The sequence below is a fragment of the Durio zibethinus genome, chromosome 20 (genome assembly GCF_047325235.1).
Source record: "Durio zibethinus cultivar Kanyao isolate XHJ-2024 chromosome 20, ASM4732523v1, whole genome shotgun sequence".
NCBI lineage: Eukaryota > Viridiplantae > Streptophyta > Magnoliopsida > Malvales > Malvaceae > Durio > Durio zibethinus.
This window is the reverse complement of record NC_143181.1, coordinates 10256881-10283292: the sequence shown is the minus strand read 5'-3', so window position 1 is coordinate 10283292 and position 26412 is coordinate 10256881. Positions and strand designations below refer to the sequence as shown.

General features: G+C 30.5%; 1 protein-coding gene and 1 non-coding gene across 9 annotated transcripts in view; both read right to left on the bottom strand.

Annotated features, from left to right (window-relative positions):
* The window catches only part of LOC149513104 (uncharacterized), a 41469-nt gene that overhangs the window by 7062 nt on the left and 7995 nt on the right, over positions 1-26412 (bottom strand). For 4 of the 8 annotated variants that reach the window (XR_016330827.1, XR_016330829.1, XM_089749635.1 and 1 more), the window contains exon 2: positions 21389-21717. Coding sequence is in view for 2 of the 8 variants with exons in the window: in XM_089749637.1 (XP_089605763.1) it covers positions 21389-21504 (116 nt within the window). In the remaining 6 variants the exon portion in view is untranslated. Of the gene's footprint in view, positions 1-21388; positions 21718-23210; positions 23275-23360; positions 23397-26412 lie in introns of all 8 variants that reach the window. The other 4 variants (XR_016330828.1, XR_016330830.1, XM_089749637.1 and 1 more) reach the window with 4 other exon arrangements.
* Positions 13973-14079, bottom strand: LOC149513105 (small nucleolar RNA R71). Its single transcript, XR_016330995.1, has one exon. It is a non-coding gene; the product is annotated as a small nucleolar RNA R71 (small nucleolar RNA).

Below are 26412 nucleotides of genomic sequence, written 5' to 3'. Positions count from 1 at the left end.
TGCCAAAAAGCTTTTGAAGAACTCAAAGAGTTCTTATCCTTGCCATCTATTCTATTTAAACCTAGATCCGATGAAATATTATACTTATACATAGTTAGCATAGATTAGGCTATTAGCTCTGTCTCGATCTAAGAAGAAAAAAAAAAACAAAGACTAGCCTATTTTACAAACAAGGTATTGACAGGGCCTGAGATTAACTACAGTGACATAGAAAAGCTTACTTATACCATTGTCACCTCAGTCTAAAAACTTAGGCTATACTTTCAAGCCTACATGATTCACATACTAACTGACTAGGCATTAAGATAGGTTTTACAGAGGCTTGAAATGTCAAAAAGAATAATTAAATAGGTGATAGAGCTTAGTGAATTTGACCTGCACATATTACCCAGATAAACCTTAAAATCATAGGTACTAGCAGACTTTGTCATAGAACTCACCTTGGTACACCCGAAAAGATAATTCGAAGAAAAAAAAGAAACCTTGGATAAGGATGATTGGAAGCTTTATGTTGATGGGTCGACCACAAACCATAGCGGAGGAGCCGATCTCATTCTAATCAGCTTGGAAGGGCTACAATACCTATACACCTTGAGATTCAAGTTTAGGGTATCCAATAATAAAGCATAATATAAAGCATTAATTGGTCTAAAGTTGGCAACTGAGATAAACATTCAATGCATAACTATGTATTGTGACTCTCAATTGGTGGTCAGACAGATAAATGAAGATTTCATAGCTCAGAAAGATGGGATTCAAAAGTATCTTGACAAAGTGTTGACCTTGGTGGTTGGCTTTGAGAAAGCTGAGGTGAAAAAGATACCGAGGTCAAAAAATTCACTAGAAAACTCCTTATCTAAGTTAGTTTCAAGAATAACATTGGAAAACCCAAACCTAGTTCTAGTAGAAGAGCTAACACATAAAAGCACCGAGGACAAGCTCGTACGATAGATCATAGAGGTAAAAACCTAGATGACTCCAATCAAGGAAAGAATCCAAGCTAAGACATTGATGAGAAAGGTCTCTCGATACACAATGATTGAAGAAAAATTATATTAAAGATCTTTTAGACTATCTTACTTAAAGTGTATTGACGAAAAAAGGCAAACTATGTCTTGTGAGAAATCCATAAAGGAATTTGTGGAAGTCACCTTGGCTATTGGCCTATAAAGTGTTTAGGTAGGGCTATTATTGGCTCATCATCAAGAAAGATATAACCGAACTAGTGAAGAGATGTGACAAGTGTCAGAGATTTGTTCACATGTAACATCGCTTTTCGATTGAACTTATTCCTATCATCAGTCTGTGGCCCTTCATGTAGTGGAAAATAGATGTCCTCGAACCATTCACTTTGGCTTTAGGTTAGAAGAGATTCGTTTTAGTGGCAGCAGATTACTTCACCAAATGGTTGGAAGTTGAGGCCTTAGCTATCACCACGAAGGCCCATGTTGAGAAATTCATATGAAAAAACATAGTCTGTAGATTTGGGTTATCTTAGTCTATAATAACAGACAATGGCAAACAATTCAAAGACCCAAGGTTAAGGGAATAGTGTTCAAATCTCCACATCGACCTTAGGTTCTCGTCGATTGTCCACCTTTAGTCCAATGAGTAGGCCAAAGTTGCAAAAAAGATAATATTAAAAGATTTGAAGAAGCGACTCAATGTGGTAAAAGGGAAATGGGCCGATAAGCTACCAGAAGTGCTATAAGCCTTAAGATGACCATGAAGGGACCCACTAATGAAATCTCATTCCATCTGGCATTTAAAACAAAAGGCTATGGTATCAGTTGAGATCAACTTATTGAGTTTAAGAGTCGACTTGGCCTTGAAAGAAAAAAAATGAAAAAATGCTTAAGACCAACCTCGACCTCGTCAAAGAACAGAGATATAGCGTTAACATATATAGCAATTTTCAGCAAAAAAGGCCGCTATTATAATAAAAGGGTCTGGTATTAGTACATCGAGAAAGGTGACCTGGTACTTAGAAAAGTTAAAGCTTTAGAAGTAGATAATAAAGATGGCAAATTAGCCTTGACATGGGAAGGACCATATGTTGTTAAAGAGATCATCCATGATGTGACTTACAAACTATAAAACCTAAACGGCAACGTCATATCAAGAAAATGAAATGCAAATAACTTAAAAATATACTACCAGTAGCTCGATCAAAATTAAGCTTACACTTGGATTTTATTTTGTACTTGAACACATGAGTTAAACCATTCAATGAGCTTACATCTTAGACTGAGCTTACATTTGTATTTTATTTTATACTTGAACACATGAGTTAAACCATTCAATGAGCTTACATTTAAGTGATCTAAATAAATTTGACCTTAAACCTACACTTGCATTTTATTTTGTACTTGAACACATGAGTTAAACCATTCAATGAGCTTACATTTAAGCGATCTAAATAAATTCAACCTTGAACCAAAAATGATTCTTAAGTTAATTTGGTCCAAATGATCAGTAACTCTTCAGTTCAATTAACCATGCTCAAACTTATGCAAATAAATAAAGAATTATGATAGAATCGAGTTGAAACTTAAATAGAATAAAAAATTTCTTCTATTTTATTTCTGTTTCATTTTTATTAATTATAAAGTTCTTCATTAGGCTAATCATCCCTATCCGAGGTTGTTAAAAAAATTGACCTCATTTATTAACAAAAAATTACAAAAAATCAAAAACCAAAAGTTAAAAGAATTATTCTTTAACAACTTCAACAATAGCAATAAGGGTGGCAGAAACAACCTCACCCTTCAAGGCATCATCATTATTTTTATCCTTATTTTCTTTAGGCTGATTTGGATGAGTACTTGATCTAGTATTGGTGATATTAATATTAGAGAGGTTAAAGTTCAGAGTGGAGAATTTGAATTGCATTTCATCTTTGGCAAGTTAGAAAGCACCAAGCATGTTCTTCTTAGAAAACTTTACCTTCATTTGGAAGCACTCATTGGAAGCCTTGAATTCCTCTACGACCTTTTTTTTCAAGTCCTCATTTGCCTTATCCTTGGCCTCGAGCTCAGACTTGACCTTGGCTATCTCAACTTGAGCATTATTGAGCTTGAGCTCGGCTTGCTCCCTCATCAAGTCAACTAAGGTTTTGTTAATTAAAATGGCCTCCAGCTTTGTTGTCAGCTCATTAATTCTTCTCCTCTGCTTAGCTTTCTTTTTATGGGATGCACTAAGAATAGAACGAGCATTGCTTAGTTAGTCTGAGCTCTTTTTGTGTTCCTCAGCCAAGGCAACCATGTCCTTCTTAACCTTTAATAGGTGACCTATCACAATGTGGGCATGGTGAAAGGCTTCACCAGTGTTCTGTAAGGGTTTAAAGGAAAATTTTTATTAACTGTGCAGAAGACCCAAACTTAGCAAAATCAAATAGCAGTAATAAAATTGAGCTAAGGTCATAACTAGAACTTACTAGAAGGGGGACCGTGACTTTACTGGATCTTCTTACCATTACCAAGTTCATGATAGTGTCATTGGTAAGAGTGTATTCAAAGCTAGTGGAGATCTTTTCTGAACTAGGCCTCAATACCCTAGCCTAGGGGTTCTCCATGGTGAAAGAAAAGGCCTTGACATACAACTTTTTAGTAAGAAGAAGAGGTGGTGTTGGTGTTGAGGTCAAGGATAGGTACTAACTTGTTTTGGTTTAGGTCTTCTAACTCGCAGGAGAGTAGCACAATAAGGTGTTGATCAACTTGTCTCTCTTCTAAGATAGGGCCCTAAGCTAAATTTTCTTTTGGCCTCTCTTAGCCTAGGGGTATGTTGGTACAACTCAAAGTCAAAGTCTTCCTCACTAGCTATCTTTGTAAAATCAAGCTAACAGTTAGATAAAAATCAAGTTAAAATAAATCCTTACAAGGTTACCTTAGACCTACCCCAATACTTCATCCTGTTTATTACTTTTAAAAAAGTTAGCTCGTGGGCATCAATAAAGAGCTCCCTTTTACGAGAAAATTTCAAAATTTTTTCTTGATCTAATAGATCCATGATGGAAAGAGCGATCAATGCGTTTATGAAAGAGCCGAGCGTACCCTTTATTTTTCAAGCTTTAACTTTTGAAACAGCCTTAACCCCGGGCTCACTATCTTTATTTACTCTTTGCTTCTCAAGGAAAATAAAGAACAGCTTCTAATTTTTTATTAAGCTCAGGTAATCAACAAGAATCTTCTTATTCAATCGAGCTGTTATATAGTACTACCTGCTATCATTGGAATGTTTTTTTAGAGAAAAGAATTCCTTAAATAGAAAGAGAAAAGGAAAAATGTTTAAGTGTTGGCAAAGAATGATGAAGGCTATTATGTACCGTATGGAGTTAGGAGTGAGCTGACTAATAGTCAAATTGTAAGAATTAAAAATTGAAATGAATAAAGGATGAAGTGGGAACCTCAAACTGACCATGAAGGAATTTTAATACATGTAGAGTTGATATGGCTCTAGTTTATCAATGACACGATTTGAGAAGTTTGACATTATTATACTATACTCTCTCTAAAAAAAAAAAGTTATTCCTAGAGCATGAACGTGGTGAGTTAAACACATGTTAAGGCAATCTTTAGAATTTGCCCCACCCTTTAGTTTGCTCATCACATTTTTTGAAATCATGTTGAGTTCATATGAAGTATATACTAGGATCTCAGTGAGTTTGTCTTTACCACAGGGCTTTTTTCCCTGTTATCACCTCTCTTAGTTGAGGTACTCCTCTTTTTTCTTTCTTTCTCAGAGCCTTTCATATTAAAATCTTCACTATCAGAAGACTCTGACTCTTAAATAAGAGTATGACTTTAAGAAAGAGCAATAGATGAAGCAACTTAATCTTACATGAAAAAAGACAAAGTGAAAACCCCTAAAGAGAGGAATAAATATCAACTAAAACTGATGAAAGAGGGATTAAAGTGAGAACGAGAACATTGATAGAAGGGAGAACAAAAAAAGAAAAGGGTTGATGAGATTGAACCCTAGAAGGGGAAATAATCAAAGATGAAGGAAGGTCAGCCATAGAGGATGAATTGACCTGAGATATAAAAAAAGAAGGTGGATTTTGCAAGTTAAAATCAATTTAAGCAAACAGCTCTTCCGTGCTCAAAACTCGTTCCCTTCTTGCTTGAGTATTCTCTTCATTTTGTCACTACCCTTTCTTGGATATTAGTTTTAACCAATAGACCATTTTTTTATAATTGTGACCCTTGATAATTAGTGGAATTAGATTGTTGTCTTGTTACCTGTATTGACCTCCCCTAGGTTCGACCCGATAACTCTCAACCTCTCCAGAACTCATACTAGAATCCATGGTCAAGAATACATACCAAAAAAGGTATGGAGAAACTTTAACGGTTGAAAAGCCTTTGAGATCGAAAAACTTAGGTTAGATCAAGAGAAAAAAAATGGAAAGGTGAAAAATTAAATTCCTAATGGCTTTTTATATAGACACACCGCATACTAGAAAAACAACACAAGCTTTGCCATGTGTCGAAGTAAATGTGGGAAGACATCTTTTCATTTTCCCACTTTAAATCATTTCGCTTAGACTAACTTAATGCTATCAATCTAGCCTAACTGGATGAACCCCAAATCAAACCAGATGAATCGGGTGACTCTATAGGGTAAACCAAAAGCCTAGTTCTCTATTAAAGCCCAAAATGAAAGCTCAAAGCGAAGATTTTAAAATAAAATACAAGTTTCACCATGGTCGGATGAACTTTAACACTAACCTTGAGTCATTCCAAATAATTATCACCTCGATAACTTTTTAGTCGGCTATGCACTTAACTCAAGATGCACGTGCGAGATTAGGTAACCACAAAATCGAACCATGGCTCAAAGCTTGCTATCCTAAAACTGTCTTCCCCTTATAACATCATCCTCAAAGAATCAAACTTTCAAGTTATTTTCTTCTACTAATCCTTCATACATTGAGGAAGTCGATCATACATTCGACGATCTAATACTCAGATCGCCTAATGAAGGGATAGAGTATTAGGGGCATTTGATGGTAAATAAGGCATAATGGTCTTTTTCCTTCTTTAATGCCTTCAATAGGCAACCATGGTATTTTTATCATTTGTAACAACTTGACATTCAGGTTAGTCTAACATGCTCAGTGCCACATTAGCTTAGTACTGTCTTTATTGTCCGTTAGTGGTCCCATACAACTTATCTATAAGTATAAAAGTCCAGGCATCATTAAGGCAAATTGATCCTACCCCATTTCTATCCTTTATACTTCTTTTTTGACCTGAACCTTTTTAACTGGTGCTTCAGAGTGCAAACGTAAGAAACACCCCTGCCTTTGTCTTTAATCATCTTTTTCTTCTCTTTTGCCTTTCCAGGAATGCTCCCAAGTTGAAGTTCAACACTAATAGAAGGAATGTATTGGAAAATTTGTTTTCGCTTTGGATTCATAGAGGGACCTCACTTCATTGTTGACTTGAGCTGCTTTTTTGGCTAATTCAAAGGTTCTTAGCCAAACTCTAGTATTTTTCTAGTATCTGATCTTGATTGTTATGAAGCTTCTAGATACAAAAGTAAAAAATTATCCAAAATTACCTTTAATAAAGCTTCTGAATACAAAAGTCAAATATGACCCAAAAGCATCCTTCATCTCTTGGTTTTTATATTGCATATTTGTCCTGTAAGCCTTTCCTGGGGATAGCTTTCTTAGGGATAGCTTTAATATATACTTATAGATTATAGATAGATGCTTGTCTCATTCTTTCAATAATTGAAATTTTTACTAACATCTATCATTTATAGGAGTCTCTAGAAGGCCTAAAGAAGTTTAAATTTCGTAGAAGTCTAATTGCATATAAAAAAAGATGCATCGCTAAACATAGATATAATATTGGGATTTTTAAAATATTTTTATATTAAATTAATTATAAATATACTCAAAACAATTAAAATAATTGACAAAGAATTGTTTATCCTAGCATACCTAGGGTCTAATTCTAGTTATAATAAATACAACAACTCAAAACAAATTTCAATAGTATTCAACATTTTCTTAGCTTTAATATATTATTTTAATCTAAAAAATATTTCACTATTTATTAAATAAAACTTTAAGATTTTAAATATTAAATAACATTAACATATATATATACATAAAAATATTTCTCAAATATTTAATAATTCAAGTATTATTTGATATAAAAATAATTTTATTAATTTTCAATTATTTATTAATTTAACTAATATGAAATATCTATTATAAATTTTATTATATACAAATTTTAATTTAATGTACATAATTGTTATTTTCTCTTTTTACTATACTTTGGCTCATCACTACCATTGTATTTGTATTTAAACACATATTTTATCACTGATTTTAATCTCACTACTAGTAATTAATATCATTGCCATTGTAGTTTTTAATTTCATTAGAGCCAATCTCATAAACTATCCAAATGGACTTTAAGAGATGTGCACCAAAATATAAAACAAATTTAAAAGAGTATTTCTTATAAGAACAAAATTATAAAATTAAATAATATATAACTTTAAAAGAAATGTTACAAAATAAAAAATTTGATCTAACACATAATTTATAAGCTTAAAACCTTTGGATAATTGTTGGATGATAGATGATAGATATCGGATAGGAGATGGGACAAAACTTATTGAATACAAATTATTTTGTCATTTTTATACTTAAATAATTAAAAAGAAAACCTCTTAGAGAGGTTGAGATAGCCCAAAACTGAGACTTAATGTTGGCTAGAATTGTCTTTCTTAAGGTTTTATGATTTCTTTCAACTCTTGACATGGATTACTATTAATTCACATTCATAAAGAGGGGCAATAAGGCTTCTTATATAAAAGAGCGAATTTTGCCTTATTTAGACTTTGCTTGGTAAGAAAGATGGAAAAAAGTAAGGATGAAAATTTTGCTAACCTAATGGTTAAAATTCATAACCATTTTCTTACTTTGTAGCTTAACCATTAGATTACCAAATTTTTCATCATCACCCCTTGCCATCATTCCTACCAAATAAAACGTTGATTTTATTTTATTATTAGCTTAATCCTAATCTTATTCCAAATAGGATTGTATTTTATAATCTTACAATTTAATCCCTTGGACTTATCAATTATTTTACTAAAGCTTTAAACTTTTATTTCAATAAAGTCCAATTTGATTCTCCCATTTTCGTTTTCAACTTAATTATTCTTAATGCATGTGACATATTAGAACTTTAATATGTTTGATAATAAATATGAATGGTGTAGTGCTAGTGTACTTAAAATTAGATGAATCAAAATACTTTGCTTCGTTATTAATTCTCTAATTAATCAATTTCATATTTATAGATCGAATTGACATATAGTACTGTATTACGACCACCCAAGTATTAAGAAGAGTCAAGAAGGTTTGTTTGACCTATCAGGCCATGGTCTTGTCTCATAATTTAGTATTTCCATCACTATATATCTTCGGAGCTAGAATATAGTTTAGTGTTTACTTTATGTTAGGGTTCTTGATATACCTAAAGCTTATAACTTTTTGAATGAGTTTTGAACTCCTTCAAAACCTCATTCCACTTTGGTCAAGGATTTTTCGAGTTAACTTCTTTTCAAAAATAATGAAATATTCATCCGATCAGTCGAGATAATGAATCCTATCATAAGCATTACTCTAAATCCATGGGATTCATATTATAATTAATAGCATCCTATGGTGCATCTTTGGTTATAATCGTGTATGAGTAATATCAAAGTATAGAACTTGTCATACAAGCTAGATAATGAACTTCAAGTTAAAGGACCATTTATGCAACCATCAACTAAGAATATTACCATAAGTACTTAAGTGATATACCATGTGGTATTCTCATAGTGAGTCATGTTTAGTGAACTTGTTCTTATAATAAGCATCTACAAATCTTATTCAGGTATATCCATACTTTAATTTACGAGATCAATTTTTTACTTCATAAGAGCATAAACATGTACCAACCTCAAAAGCTTATATGTTAATATCCATCCTTCTTAATAAAGCATCGGCTAGGAACAATTTGGAAATAATACTTTTATGCTCTATAGATCTCATAATTATAGCTTGTTTGCAATTCCTTTTGCCAAACATATTTATTCCATAGAATTTATTTTTATGAACTAGGTAAATAAGAAATATAAACCTACTTAAAATAAAAAGCCTTATTATATAAAAGTAATGCATACTATAGCAAATTATTCTACGTCAATCCAATTGGCTATACACTAACATTATTATATAATTGCCATGTAACTCTTTTGTATAATTAGAAATAAGGTGCAAATTTATCATTTTACTTATATAAGTGGTCCTAATATTTTCAATTAATGTTTCAAATAGTGCAATTTTACCATCATATATACTTTTAATTTTAAAACAAATTTACCAACATATTTATAATTTTCAAACAAACTTAGTCAAGATATAATAGTTAGGGTATATTTTGTAGAATATATTGTTAGAAGTTATTATCAAATCCAAGAAATAATTTTAAAAATACAATTTACCAATTATACTTTTAATTTTGAGACAAATTTACTACCATATTTCTGAATTTGAAGTAAAATTAAAGTATTGTGATTAATTTATTCCAAAAATAAAAGAAATTAAAATTTATACTTTAATTATTCATATATATATATACAATAAATAGATAGTAGTATCCCTAGAAAAATCCATTTTGCCCTTCTTGTTTCTTTACAATTGCTTGACATTTGTCCAAAAAGACGACAATGCTCCTTCTATAGTAAATGAAAAAAAATCCCTTTTAAAATGTTAAATTACTATAATGCCCCTCCTTTCTCAAATGACAAATATACCTCTTTTATAAATATCAAATCACTATAATACACTTTATGTCTTAAATGATGAAAATACTACTCCTCTTAAATGACAAATTACTATGATACCCTTACATCATAATTACGAAATGCGCTTCATCCTATAATTGGCTAAAATTACAAAAATATCCATTTTTTAAATGATAAACTACTATAATATCCCTTTATTCTTAAATGACAAAAATACCCCTCTTATAAATATCAAATCATTATAATGCCTTTTATGTCTTAAATGTGAAAATGCCCCTCCTATAAATGAAAAATTACTATGATACCTTTATGTCGTAATTACAAAAATGCCCCTTATCCTCTAATTGGCTAAAATTACTATAATATTCCTCCTACCATAATTATGAAAATGTCTCTACTACTATGATTGAGCAAAATTGCTATAATGTCCTCCTATCATAATTACAAAAATGACTTCCCACCAAAATTAGTTAAAATAACTAAATGCTCATTACCATAATTAAAAAAAATGTCTTTATGATTACTTCATAAGTAGTTGACATATACTATTTTATTTGAAAATTACTATAATATCCCTTTTAATTTATGTATTAAATTTTAACATAATAATATAAAATTAATCACATATTAAATTATTGAAATAACTTTATTATTGTTTCATAGAAATTTGACATATGAAATTTTATTTGAAAATTACTATAATACTCTTATTAAATTACATATATTAAATTTTAACATAATATAAACTTAACTATCTATTAAATTACTAATCTCATACAAATTATCAAAATGCCGTTATGGTTCTTTGATTAAAAGTTGACATGTCTCCTCAATGATTATAATATCCTTTTATCATAAGTACAAAAATGTTGCTCTTACCATAAATTAATTGAAATTATGATAATGTCCCTCTTATCATAATTTGGCAAAAATTGCTATGATGCCCTTACATCATAATTAAGAAAATGTCCTTCATATCATAATTTTTCAAAATTACTATAATACCTTTCCTACAAAAATTATAAAAACTCCCCACCTACCATAATTACAAAAATATCCCTACCAAAATTACATTAATACTCTTTTAATTATTTCATAATTCCTTGACACGTGACATTTTATGTCACCCGTACCAAAATTACAAAAATATCCATATATATCTATTTAATTACATCATATAAATTACTATAATGTCTTTTTTTTCTCATAAATACCCAAAATTACTATATTGTCACTCTGTCATGATGATGAAAATATCCCTCTTATCATAATTTATCAAAATTACTAAAATACCCATCTTACCATAATTACAAAAATACTTTTAATACTATAATTGGTTAAAATTATTATAATAACCTTTTTTTATAATTACAAAAATGCCTTTTTAATTGCTTCATAATTTCATATTAAATTTTAACATTTATACAATAATATGAAAGTCATTTCCTTGGAAATGACTATAATGCTCTTCTAAATACTTGCCAATTTTACGATAAGTGTCTAAATTAATTGTAATGCCCTTCATTTTATAGTTAACTAAAATTACGTTAATGCCACTGATATCTAATTGCTGAAATACTCTTTTATCATAATTGGTCAAGGTTGCTACAGTGTCACTCCAACCATAATTATAAAAATGCCTTCCTATTATCATTGGTCAAAATTACTATAATACCTTTTCTACCGTAGTAAAAGTATTGGTTTTTTCTTTAAAAAATATAAGTTGAATGGGTAATGATATTAGTGGCCTTTAATTTCATGGGTAAATGAGTTTGAATTTGATAATTGATCAATATTGGTAATAAGTAAATGTTGTATAAATAGATTGGATTGTCATGTATATATTGCTAGGTTTTGACTTAATCTTTACAATTTTTTTTTAAAGTAGCCTCATTTAAAATAGAAGTCAAATTATGTCCAATTACAATTGAGTGACATAATTAGAGTATTAGTTTTTTTTTTTTAATTTTTTGAAGAGATTATATCTTCCAAAAATAAAAAATAAAAAACCAACAAAATACTAAAAATGTTTAATTTTAATTTATTATTAAATTAAAAAAATTAAAAAATTTATATTTTGTTAAAATAAAAAAATTTTGCAACCTTGGTGCTGGTACCAAAATATATAGAGATTTTATAAGTCAAAATGGTGCAAAAATTTAAATTTTTGGATAATTTTTAGTGTTTTTCATGTTATTTTCATGGCTTTAGGTTTTTCAAGCTCAACACTCATTTTCATGAAAGCCATGCATGTAACCATGCAAAGCTCACATTCAGCCCAACTTTACATGCATAATGCTACCGACCATTCATCCATATTCAAGCATGCACAAGCCCAATTGGACTCCCTAACAATCAGCCAAAGTGAAAGTTCAAGATAAACGTGCTTCTTTGCTTAGTCATGAAGAGAATAATGTGCATAAGGACACTAGTACATCCCATTATGCAAAGGAGAAGGAAAAGTTGCAACCACATAGACTCTAAAAGCTCAATCCATTCGACCAAGATGAGTTTGAAGCCAATCATGAATCTTTTGCTTAGTCTTAAAGAGTTTTGATTGGAGAAAGACTTTATCACTTTGAAGATCAAAAGTTTGGATAAAAAGCAAATTTATCTTCTCTTGAAATCCATTATAGCTGAACCTAGGGGGATGATTTATCAAAAATTCATCAAGTGAAGACCAAGGGCCAAGATCATCATCATGTTCAACCAAGGCATCCAAGATTGAAGAGTTCATCTTTTTCATGCAACTTTGAAGATAAAGATCAAGCTTAAAATGCATCTTGTAATCTCTCATCCCCTGGTTGAATCCCATTCTATAATAAGGAGGCCATTTCCTCATTCCAATTATCCCACTCCTCACTTCTCTTCTTTCTTTTAGTTTCTAAGTTTCTTTAGTTCTTTATTTCTTTTAATTACGATATTGTCTTAGGTGACAAATTTACAAATTACCAAGCTCTTGTTCTTTAAATGTTTTTTAATCAAGAAGTATTTCATTCAAAGATCTTTTTTCTTGTTTTAAAGTTTGCAAATCTTGTTTCTTGTTTTCTTTAATTTTGACACAAGCAATCTTTAGTTTTTAAGATCTAAGTTTTTTTTGTTTTCTTTACAAGTTTCAGCCAACCTACATTTTCTTATTCTTTAGTTTTCTTTTATGCAAACTTTGTTCCAAGATCTCTTCAAGAATTCGGTAATCTTTACTTTCTTGTTTACAATCTTTAATTTTTTTTACTTGCAATCTTTCAATTCTTGCTTTAGGGTTAGTTGTTGGCATTGGTCTTTTAGTTCCTAATTGACTGTTGATGAAGTTAAGAAACCTATACATCGTCTTTAACCTTTACTTAAACCCTATAACCTTAAAATCTTAAATTTTCATTTGTTTAGGTATAAGATCTAAGCCTTTCACCTTTAGTAATTGTGATCAACCTAACATTTAATCTTTGAGAAAACGATACTTGAAACTCTATTTTATTAGTTGATCTATGTACTTGCAGGCTCTATACTGAAAGCAACAATCAAGTTTTTGGCACTATTACCAGGGATTATAGCGGTGTTCACAGTATCAATAAAGAATTGTAAACTTTTATAATCTAAACCTTTTTTCTTTTGTTTATTTACTTTTCTTTTGCTTTTCTTTGATATTTTCTTATTTGCATGTGTAGATCTAAAAGTGTTGATTTAACTACAGTTGATAAAGAGATAGCAAGAATCTTTAAGAGAAAAAGAACAGAGTAATCAACACCTGCACCTATCCCAATGGTGAATGCAAATAATAAAAAGGCAAAGAACTCTAAAGAATTATGCAGTTCCTAATGTAGATAGTTTTTAACCATCCATTAGAAGGCCAACTATTGAAGCTAATAACTTCAAGATAAAGCCTTTGATTATATAAATGGTCCAAACTTTTGTGCAGTTTGAAGGATTACTAAGCAATGACCTAAATCTCCATCTTTCTAATTTTCTTGAATTATGTGACTTTTTGTTATAATGCTCTTTTCGATGAAGCTAGAAGACTAAGATTGTTTTCTTTTTCTCTCAAGGAAAGGTGAAAAGTTGGTTGTCTTCTTTACCACCTGGCTCAATTACAACATGGGATGATTTGGTTAAAAAATTTTTAGCAAAATTTTTCCCACCAACAAAGAGTGTAAAGCTAAGGAATGAGATCACTGCTTTTCTACAAGCTGATGGTGAAACTTTATATGATGGATGGGAGAGATTCAAGAAGTTGCTAAGAAAATGTCCATATAATAGTTTACCCCAGTGGCTTTAGATTAAGATTTTTTACAATGGTTTCACACTCATGAGAACCATATTAGATTCAACTACTAGAGAGGCTATAATTAGCAAAATTCCTGAGGAGTCTAAGGAGCTAATTTAAGAGATGGCTACCAATAATTACGAATGGGGCAATGAAAGAAATGTTAGTAAAAAAGTACTGGTTTATTTAAAATTGATGTTATCACTTCCATTAACTCCCAGTTAACTACCTTTGCAAAAAAGATTGAATATAAGCCAACTTTGTTAATGCCATACAAAGCCCTTTTGTATCCTCAAAAAGATGCCAAAATAGGTTTAAACCAATCCAATACATCTAACAAAACAAACTAAGCAACAATCCTACAATCACGGTTGGCGAAATGACCCAAACTTATTTTGGAACCAACCAAACCAACAACTACTGCCCCAATCTACCAAACTATAACCTACCTCAAGAAAAAAGAACCCACCTTTGAGGATATGTTAACCCAACTGATGCAAGCAAATAATGCCAACATCCAAAGTCAAACTACATCAATAAAAAATTAAAAAAACCAGATAAGTCAGCTTGCCCAAGCCATAGCAAATTGCCCAATGGTACCCTACCTAGTAACACTGAAACTAACCCAAAAAGACAAGGCAAAGAAGGATGCAATGCAATATATTCTTTGAGGGATGTTAGGATGGATGATTTTAATGAAAAAGATGATGAACCCGTAGTAGTCAACCTACCCAACTTTGTAAGACAACTTGAAGTTGATTTTATTGGAAAAGCATATATTCTCGATGATGAGGAACTATTGAAAGTTGGTATAGAAATCTTGGAGGGTTTCGACCCTATGGCATTGGAAGCCCTTAAAGATGTTGAAACCTATGAGAAAGACCTTGAAAAAGAAAATGTCAAGATATATTATGAAAAAGATCCAGAGGAGTATATTGAAGGGTCTCCTAAAAAAGGGCAAATAATGTTACAAGTAGGGAGAGCATAATTAGAGAGCATTTAATCTGAACTTAAAGTGATAGCCTAGGGTTAGTCTGCCCAAGATAGCTAAAGAGAAAGAGTAATGCTAAAAGAGGATCCCCAAGAAGAATATCTTGGAGAAGAAAAAGAAGAGGTACATAAAGAAGTTCAACCAATGCCTAAGATGATTGCCAAAATGTATAGGTAGTATTCTAATATAAAACCACCTACTCTAAGGCCCATTCAAAAGGAACTGCTCAAGGAATTAAAAGAATTTACATTCTTAGTTAAGTGCAACCCTAAGCTTCAACAACTTTTGTTAAAAAAGCTAAAAGATCTGAGGAGTTTTACTAAACCTTACAAAATTAGAAAGTTAAGATTTTTTTATTCTCTTTGTGATCTTGGTTCAATCATAAATCTAATACCTATGAATGTTTTTATACAGGTAGGTTGTTGAAAGCTGAAACCTCCTTAATTCAACATTAAGTTTGCTGATGAATCTGTTAAGTTACTATAAGGGATGTTTGTAGATTTTGTTGTTTTAGACATGAATGATGATGAAGCTCTATTACATTTAGGTAAACCTTTCTCATTCATTGCCAAAACCTTGATAGATGTGTATGAGGCTAGTATGACTCTTCAGTTTAGACACAAGAAGTTGAAATTTGTATTTGTAGGGTATAGTGTGGTAAGAGATGAAGAAGGAGTTAGTCTAATCAAGATAAAGGAAACCCTAAAAAAGTATAACATATTAGATAAACCTCCTGACCCTTTAAAACACTTAGCAAACCTTAGCTCCAGTCTTGTCAACCACTCCAAAAATTTAGACTTAGTTTATGTGATCCCTATTATGAGAGTTAGTCCACCTCCTTAAACTAAGTCTATTTATGTCATACCACAAAGAAAGAGGCAACAAGGTAATCCCCTCCAAAGAGGTTAGAGGATTTTGCATAGATTTAAGGATGGTCAAGCTTGACCAAAACTAGCGCTGATTAGGAAGCAACTTAAGTTTTACTTTAATGGTTATGCTTTTTGATCTCTTTTTTTTATTATTATTAAGACAAGTATGCTTTAACGTTTTTGTTTGAGTTTTTTGGTTTTTAAGGATGAAAAAAAGCAAAGAGGATGCCTCATGGATATTCGACTTTTAAAAATTTTGAGGAGTATTTCTTTTTCTTTCGAGTTTTTTATATGTGATTCCATTTAAATGTTGGGGAAAAAGAAAAGTTTTTTATTTTAACCCATCTTTGTTTTTAAAATCAAATTGACGTACTAAACTTCATTATGATATTCATTTAGTTGAAAATTACACATATTCTTTTAAAATTACTAAAGTATGATATAGAGTTTAAGTATGGATGTAATAGCACTTGAAAAGAATTCTTAAGCATGTTTTTACTTTGGATATGATTTTTATATATACATCTCTATTCTCTTTTTATGAAATGCTATGATTTTGGTGAAAAATTATGAGATATGGATTTGCATGAAATTTAAGATATGAATACGTGTTCTAGAATTCACCTACTCAACCCTTAAAGTGAAATCCTAGACTATATTTAACTCAAAAAATGATCTAAGTAGTGCTTTGGACCGTTTGAGCTATTTTTAAGCCCACCCTCTAATGGTGTATCCTTAGTACCTTTATTTTGAGCCTATTATATTTCATATTCTTTCTTTATTTAGCCACATTACAAGCCTAATAAGTCTTTTTTTTATTATTATTCTTTCTGTTGATGTCCTAACCCAGTGCGCTTGTGTATCATGGACATGTTCTTGTATTTGGGAGGAAAGAAGGCACAAAGAAAGAACGAAAGAAAAAGAAATTGGCAAAAGCAAAGGCAAAGCCTAATAAAACAAAAAATGGCTATCATTCAATAAAAAAAAGACCAAAAATACAAAAAGCAATTAAGAATGCCTTTCAAGTCAAGTTTCAAAAAAGCTCCCTTTTTTTTAGAGTCTAAGAAGTTTAAGAAAAAAAAAGTAAGCTTAAGGTTTTTTAGCCTAAAAATTCTTTTTTTCCTATCTTGATCCAAGTTTTACATTACAAGCCTAAAAGACCTTTTGATCTTGAGCTAAATATATAGGTCTAACATTAGTGGAGAGGGAAATGGAAAGTGAACATGTGATGAAGCGTTTTGTTTTCTATTTACTTGAATTATATGCATGAATTAAAAATGGAGTAGATTTGTATGTATGAATAAACATAAGATATTAGAAGCTTGCTTTTGAAGGACATTCTTGAGATTCTATATTTATTCTTAATTTTGTATTATACAACAGTACATGAAATGAGTTTTTTTATAATTTTTAACTTTGAGAATGTTTATAACGTTCTTTAGTTTTGCTGATTTGAGGTTTTGTTTAAAGAAAAACAAAGATTAAAATGTGGGAGGTGTGATCACACTAAAATATATAAGATTTTATATGTCATAATAGTGCTAAAATTTAAATGTTTGGATGATTTTTTATGTTTTTCATGTTATTTTCATGGTTTTAGGTTTTTCAAGCTCAAGACTTATTTTCATGCAAGCTATGCATGTAACCATGCAAAGCTTGCATTCGGCCCAACTTTACATGCATAATGTTACCCATCATTGGTCCATATTCAAGCATGCACAAGCCCAATTGGACTCTCTCACATTTGACCAAAGTGAAAGTGAAAGTTCAAGATAAACATGCTTTTTTACTTAGCCATGAAGAGAATGACTTGCACAAGGACACTAGTACATTTGGCTATGCAAAGAAGAAGGAAAAGTTGGAAGCACTTGGACTTTACAAACTCAATCCATTTGACCAAAATGAGTTTGAAGCCAATCATGAGTCTTTTGCTTAGTCTTGAAGAGTTTTGATTGGAGGACTTTATCATTTTCAAGATCAAAAGTTTAGATAAAAAGTAAATTTATCTTCTCTTGAAATCCACTATAGCCAAACTTAGAGGAGGATTTATCAAGATTTCATCAAGTGAAGACGAAAGGCCAAGATCATTATCATGTTTGGCCAAGGCATCCAAGATTGAAAAGTTCATCTTTTTCATGCAACTTTGAAGATAAATATCAAGTTTATCACCTAGAGTTTGAATTTGAAAATGCATCATGTAATTTCCCACCCTTTGGCCAAATCCCATTCTATAAATAGGGTGGCTATTCCATCATACCAATCATCCTACTCCTCACTTCTCATCTTTCTTTTAGTTTCTAAGTTTCTTCAATTCTTTATTTATTTTATTTCAAGTATTAGCTTAAGTCACAAATTTGCCAATTATCAAGCTCTTGTTCTTTAAATATTTTTCAATCAAGAAATATTTCATTCAAAGATCTCTTTTCTTATTTTTAAAGTTTACAAATCTTGGTTCTTGTTTTCTTTAATTTTGGCACAAGTAATCTTTAGTTTTCAAGATCTAAGTTTCTTTCTTTTCTTTACAAATTTTGGCCAACCTACATTTTCTTGTTCTTTAGTTTTCTTTCATGCAAGCTTTGTTCCAAGCTCTCTTTAAGAATTCGATAATCTTTACTTTCTGTTTACAATATTTAATTCTTTTACTTGCAATATTTCAATTCTTGCTTTAGGGTTAGTTGTTAGCATTAGTCTTTTACTTCCTAATTGACAATTTGTGAAATTAAGAACCCTACCTATACATTGTTTCTAATCTTTACTTAAACCCTGTAACCCTAAAACACTAAATGTTCATTTGTTTAGATATAAGATCATAGCCTTTCACCTTTGGTAATTGTGATCAAGCCAACATTATTTTCTATAATCCTAGAAAAGATGATACTTGGAATACTCCATTTTATTACTTGATCTGTATACTTACTGGCTTTATACGAAAAGCAACAATCACTTCATGCGGCCAGCTTATTTTTCTAGTACTTATAAATAATACAATCTTATTTTAACCATGCGACAAACAATTACCATACATCCATGTACATAGAAGAATAATTAACAATCACTACTAGAAATTAGAGTATTATCGATTGAAAATTTAGTTGTTATAAGGTAAATTGTTGTTTTTGTCGATAAAAGTGAAAATATTATTGACAAAATCCATTAGTAAAATCTAAATTTTGTTGATAATTTGATTAATTCCACTAATAATTATTTAAGAAATCTTTAAATTAAAAATAAAATATGCGTTATTCTTTTAAAAGTCTATTAATTGTCTATTATTCATTAAAAGCATAAAGATCAAATCCAATATTCTAAGTTAAATTCACATCATAAAGTTCAAATCCACAAAAATTCTAAAACAATCCAAATTATAAAGTTGAAATCCATAAAATATAGTATTTGAAAACAACCCAAATTATCATAATACAAGTCCTAGAAAAAATGTCATTTTCTTGCATCTCCTGATCCAAAATCTTTGTTGTTGTCGTTAGGATTATAAGGTATCTTTGATTGTGTTAGATGAAAATTGTCTAAACCCCATCAATTGCATCATATGATCTATGAAAGACCTAAGCTTAACGTTCTACTCAGTCCTTAACTCGTCAATTTGTTATTGTATCTAAGGTTGAGGAAGTATAGATGACGAACCACAAATTGAGTTAAACATTACTGTTGCAGCATTGGATTGACTAAAATAAAGTAGATCCTTAGATCTGTGTGTCAATCCAAAGCCATATACATGAATGTGTGTAGCTTCAATCTCTCGAATAGTTTAGTCCATGCCTATGGTTTGAAATCTAGATGATTGAAAGAGTCTTCATTTTATTTTTTAGATAATACAATAGCATAGTTTTACAAAAAATTTAAAACAATTATCATTCCATTTTATCTGTATAACTTATGCTATCTAGTTAAATAAAGTAAGACAATTTCAAACAATTTATAATTTGAAGTTTTACTGAAAAAAGGAAAAAAACCTAGAAAGTCATGATTGAATATGCAACAGGTTTTACTTTTCACAAAGTTATTGCATCCTAATATACAAAAAATATTTTCTAATTCAATAAAGAATTTCTTACAAATTTTAGGCTTTGACTATAAAAGTAGTTTATTGAAAAGCATAATACACAACAAGAGTCACAAAATAACATACATAATAGTTTTCACCTTTCACAAAGTTATAACATCTTAATACACACAATACACTATCTAGTTTAACAAAGAATTTTCTACAAATTTTAGGCTTTTGAATTAGTATAAAAGTAGTTCGTCAACAAGCACAATACACAATAAGAAACAGAAACTAAAATACATAATAATTTTCACATTTTACAAAGTTATTGCATCGCAAAACACACAATACACTATCTAGTTTAATAAAGAATTTTCAATAAATTTTATACTTTGAAATTACTATAAAAGTTGTTTAGCAACAAGTACAATACACAACAAGAATCACAAAGCAAAATATGCAACAATTTTTACTTTTTATATAAAGTCATTGTATTTCAAAACACACAAAACATTATCTAGTTCAATAAAGCAAGGCAACTGGAAAGCATTCACAAAGTCATTGCAAAATCATTTATACTGACAACTTTGGACTTGTTGTAAATAAAATCCCCATGTCCTCCTAAATATCTGTGAGTGTGATTGAACCATTCTTTAAATATAGGTTCTCATTGCATCTCAAGTGACTGCATTCCTTTAAAGACATTCAATGAAATATATAACAATACAACTTATATAAAATTGAAATGTGATAATAGAAATAATTCGTGAAAAAAGATCATACCATTTTTTCTATGAATAGGAAATGCAATCAAACCGTTAATGTGCTTTATAATATTTTTTTCTTTTTGTGTCTAATGATTTGCTTTGGCTTTGGCCAAGAACTTTTGTCATTTTGGAGTGCTCTGTACATTCTCAATAAGAGCATCCCATATCAGAGCAGTGATCCACCTTTGCTCCATTCCTTTACAGTGTATGATGTTATAAACTTCATGTTCTTTCATCGCTAGTTCCCTCTCATTTGACAACAAACCTTTCAATTGGTTTTTGAAAATATTGTTCCATGTGCATTGAACTAATGCATCCTCTGACTCAACCCATTGACATTTTTCTTAACATAATATATAGGAATACAATAAGTCGTTAACATGAATATAAACTTTTCATTCAAATAAAATAAATATATACAAAAAATAAATGTCCAACTACCACCTTAAATTTATCAAACATTAAATTCTTCACTTATGCAAGAACTTTATCCCATATCAGTCAAGGATCAATAAAATTCTCTTGAATTATGCCTAAAATTGTTTAGCTAACCGATGATTGCTCAAAATAACTATCAATATCCATTTGTTAATAAGATTAATTAAATTGCATGAATTGTTTAAAAAACAAATACAATAAGAAAAAATTAATAGTAAAAAGTATATCTCATACTTATCTCCTGATGGAGTAATCCACACCAGCTTGTTTGAATTTGTAGAAGTCAGTAAGCCTTTGTTTGCCCTTAGTCCTCTACCTTGTTGTTGTCCCTTCTTCATTAAGATTGCCATATGTCAACTACCTAATAGGTAGTTTGTCAACAAATGATGGATTGACTTTATACTCCATCAATGGATCATTTATCATCGATGCTAAAGATGACCTGAAAGATGATTCATCTTTTATTAGTGCTGAAGATAACTCAATACATGTATCACCTTTCATTGATCTTGCTGCACATCCATATTGAGTATTAGAGCTCTTTCCACGATGTTCCATTATAACTGTCATATAGAACAAAAACATTTCATAAGTATTCCAAAAGCATAAAAGAAAAAACAAACATATATAACATTACATTAGTATTACAACATTAGATGAAATGAGCAAAAAATATAAAATGAGCATATAAAACACTATAATTAGAATAAGCCAAATCAAGTATTATATTTAATATTACATTTATTGACCAAATCGAATAAACATTATATATAGTATTAAAAGTCACACTAAATACATCAATCGTTGCTATATTAAGCAAACTCATATATTTCATCATCATCATCATCATCGTCTTCTACTTCTTATTCTTTTTCTTCTTCTTCTCCTTTTTAAATCGCTTGTAATAAATCTATTTCTTCATAATCACCAACATAAGAATTGTAAGATTATCAAATTTTTTGAAGATAGTAATAGTTCATGGAATAGAAACTTTAATTTCTTGGTACACATATTCATTTAAATCAGTTGTTTGTTCTTCATCTCCATCGATATTACTTGGTTGATATATACTCCTAGCCTTTGTTTTGAACACTACCCATCAATCATTTCAAACTCTTCTTCTAAAAGGATAACTTGTATAAGAAATTTGATGTACTTGCTTAGCTAAGACAAATTGTTCATTACTAGCAAGCATTTAATTGTGTTTCATTTAAACAAGACTATGACGGAGATCTACCTTTAACCCATTTTTTCCTTGTTAAACCAATAATATTTAAAAAGTATAACCTTATTCCTTACTCCAAAGTACTCTAACTCAATGATATCTTCCAAAATACCATAAAAGTCATGTTTATAATCATTGTAATAATTTCCTTTCACACATATCCAATAATTCATCATCTTTTGAGTTTGATCATAGTTAGCTATATGAAACTTAAAACCATTTATAAAGTGACATTTGAAACACCTAACCAAGCGTCCAAGGCCCTAGTTATCTCAACTAGATGATGATAAATTTCACCATTTTACTTTTTAACATATCCAATCATAAAACATTAAAATTGATCATTCATTAAATTTATGTAAAAATATAATTTTTATTCATATATGGTATTATGCTATAAACTTATAAATTATCTTAACCATTGCGAAAATCTTGCATCACGTGTTGTTTTTAATTTCACATCACTTATATTTATAAATTCATTTTTCGTCAAATCATCAAATATCCAATCATTGTTAATTACGAATTAGAAAAAAATATAAATTTTTTAGCAACATATGTTGTAAAGTTGACATAGTACTTACTGAATGTAAGATTTTATCTTTTCACTATTCAATAAAACATATAAATATGTCTTGTTATGCTCATCCACTGATAGCCATTAAAACTTATTTTGTGAACCTAATACTCGGTCAGGATGAGTGAAAATAATAAAACATCCTTTAGATTCCACAACTTATCATCATTACGTGAAAAACGATTCAATCTTGTTGACATTTTTAGATCAAAATAGAATGAACAAAAGATGAATATCTCTTCAATAAAATATACCTTACATATAAATGTTTCAACAAATGCTCGATTGGTGCATTTTTTCTTGAGATGATAAAGAAACCTAGTCATCATCATAGCACAACGTAAATAGTATTGAAGGAAAATTAAATTAATCAACTTTAATGACTAATAATTGAATTGTATTACCTCTCAAATGGATACATCCATTGACAACGAATAGGCCTACCAATTTTTGCCTCGTTAGGGAAGTGAATCAACAAATGCCCCATAAAATCAAAGAAATTTGGAGAAAAAATCTTTTCTAATTTTCAGATTGTTTCTACAATTTTTTTCCCAATATTTCCATATACATGGATTTTAATAGAATACAAAAATCTGAAAGAATGAGATAACTAAATGATTACATCCCAAATAAAGTTAGGCACCGAATCATGAAAGGTAATTGGGAGTAATCGTTGCATGAAAACATAACAATAATGACTTTTTATCCCATAAAACTTGCAATCAGATATGTTTGTGCATTGAGCTATGTTAAATGCAAAATCATCAAGAAGTCTTAATTGTTTAATCCATGTACAAACATCTATTCTCTGTTCCTTGCTTAAAATGTAAAAAGCTTTAGGCATAAAAACTTTCACATTCCTTTTAACCAATTCCAACTTGAGTCACTTACAATACACCTTTAAATATTGTCAGCCTTTATTTTGTCTTTGATTTTATCTAAAATTGATAATTTATGTATTTGTATCATGTAAAATATTAACATTTGTGTATACAAATCATGTTTTACATAAAAATTACATGTTACAATTTGTATCGACACAAAAATATGAAATTTATATATTTTTTTAATTTTGTTAAACTCATATAATTATTGCTAAAATTTTAAATCATGTCACTTTTATATCTTATTTTCTTAATATATTTGTGTCGTGTCACTATGTTTGTATTTTAGATTATCAAATCTAATTTTACACTTAGCATTTATCATTGTGTTAAGGACATTATCAAATACATTACACTCAATATGCATTATATCAAGATTGTGATGAATAATACTGGTATGCCAATAAGGCAACTTTTAAAAATATACTTTATCCAATTATGACTTTCACTTACTACATTTCTTGCCAAATGTGATATCATAAAAGCTATCTAACCAAGCCAACATTTCTTCACCTGATATTTGAATAATAAAAGAGTTGCGTTCAATTTTTTTTTTGAAATTTATCTCTTTACTTTCTAAAAAGGTGATCAAAAGGCAAAAATTGACGATAACAATTGAAAAAGCAATGCTTCTTACCATGAGCCAATCAAAAGATTTCCTTGTCTTATGCAATAAGGACATAATAAGTTTTCATTAATACTCTATCCAAACAATATACCATATTTAGGAAAATCATTAATTTTTTATAAAAGAATTGCACTCAAATGAATTTTTTTATAAGGATTACACGTTACAACACCATTTGCCACTATTTTAAACTCATCTATTAAAGGTTTCAAGAAAACATCTATATTTTACCCCAGATTGCTCTTTTTTGAATTGACTATATTCAACAAGATATATTCTCGCTTCAAACATAACCATTGTGTGAAATTATATACCACTAATATTGCTGGCCAAAAAGAGTATGGTTTCGCACTTGGACCAAATGGATGAAAATCATCCACACATAATCCTAGTCTAACATTTCAAAGTTCAAGTGCAAATGATTTAGCCTTGTAATAACCAAACATACTCCTAAACACTACCTATCTAGCATAGCCAATTCATAATTAATGGGATAATAAAAATCATTAGAACATGCACGTGTCATGGATCGAGCCTCAACCTCTAAGCCCACTTGCTCTAAGACCTGGGAATACACTCATCCGACTTCTCAGCTCAGCCTAACTGCCATAGTTCATACCTTTGTTGGGTATTATCCGCTCTAGCCCCTTTAACCTTATGATTTTATCATACAAAAGGCATCTTATAAGAAAGAGGTGGTGTGAATCCTTTTATCTTAAGACCAACTCTAGTACTTAACCGATGTGGGATTCCTGGCTTCACTTCAGGACTGTGACATCCTCTCCCACTCCAATGAGGGCCCATCATCCTTGATGACACAACGCTAGCATCTCTGAGCTTTGATGCTGAGCCTAAAGACCTTGTGAGAGAAGTTTCTAGAAAACCCTAAAATGGTGATGCGAGCATTCCATAAGTGAAGGCTCTAGATAAACTAGGTCCAAGTTAATGGTATAGGCATAAAATCCTCTGGAAGTGCCAGATGCGCAAATGGGTAGATGCATTATAATGCCTAGATAGGAAAGCCTGGAACCATCTGAACCCAGTGTACCACAGAGTGCCTGAAACCAGCTCTCTTATAAAAACTGCCTAACCGACCTTGTATGTGGCTAGGGGCTTTAAAACCTTCTAGAATGTAAATAAAAGCCACATTTAGCTCTCTAGTGACCACATAGGCCAGGGGATTGATGTATAAATAGGGGTGCTCTCTCCCTTTAGGAACATACATGAGAGTTAGTGATCTTATAAGCCACTCAAGCTACTCAAGCACAATTGTATAAAAGCTACATTTTTTCAACAATAAAGGATCTTGTATTCTTTTACCAAGTGCCTTCTTAGTGTGCACACTCACTCAACTTTGTTAAAGGCTGACTTAGGTATAGTTGAATGATAGTTTCTCGCCTAAAATCGCAAGATTACTAGGCTTAAAATTGAAGCTCGTGATAGTTAGTATTAGAGCACGATTTAGTATACGCTTGATCTAAGATAATGTCTACTTTAAAAGTAAGCCACCAGCTTGCTGAAGGGTAAGAGCCTCGCAAGACACACATTGCTAGAAAAGGCAGGAAAGGTGACATGATGTCGACATTTAATGCTTGATTGGCCAAGGTAAAGTTGGTTGTGGCTGAAATGCGAGACAACTATGAAAACCAAATAGAGAAATTGGTCTTAATCGAAAGAGAGATCACAGAATAGTTAAAGCAAACTTTTTTCGAAGACATCGAAAGCCTTACCCATAAGAACTCCACCTTAGAGGCTTTGCTAGAGGCTATGAAGGAAGAGATGGAGCAACTCAAGAAGAGGCTCTCCACGTCTGAGTTAGTCGTAGATGAAGGTATTCTTGTAATGACTCCTAGGACAAAGGTAAAGGTTTCCAAGCTAAAGAAGTTCAAAGGAACATGGTCTGCAAAGGATGTAGATAATTTCTTATGGGGCATAGAGCAATAT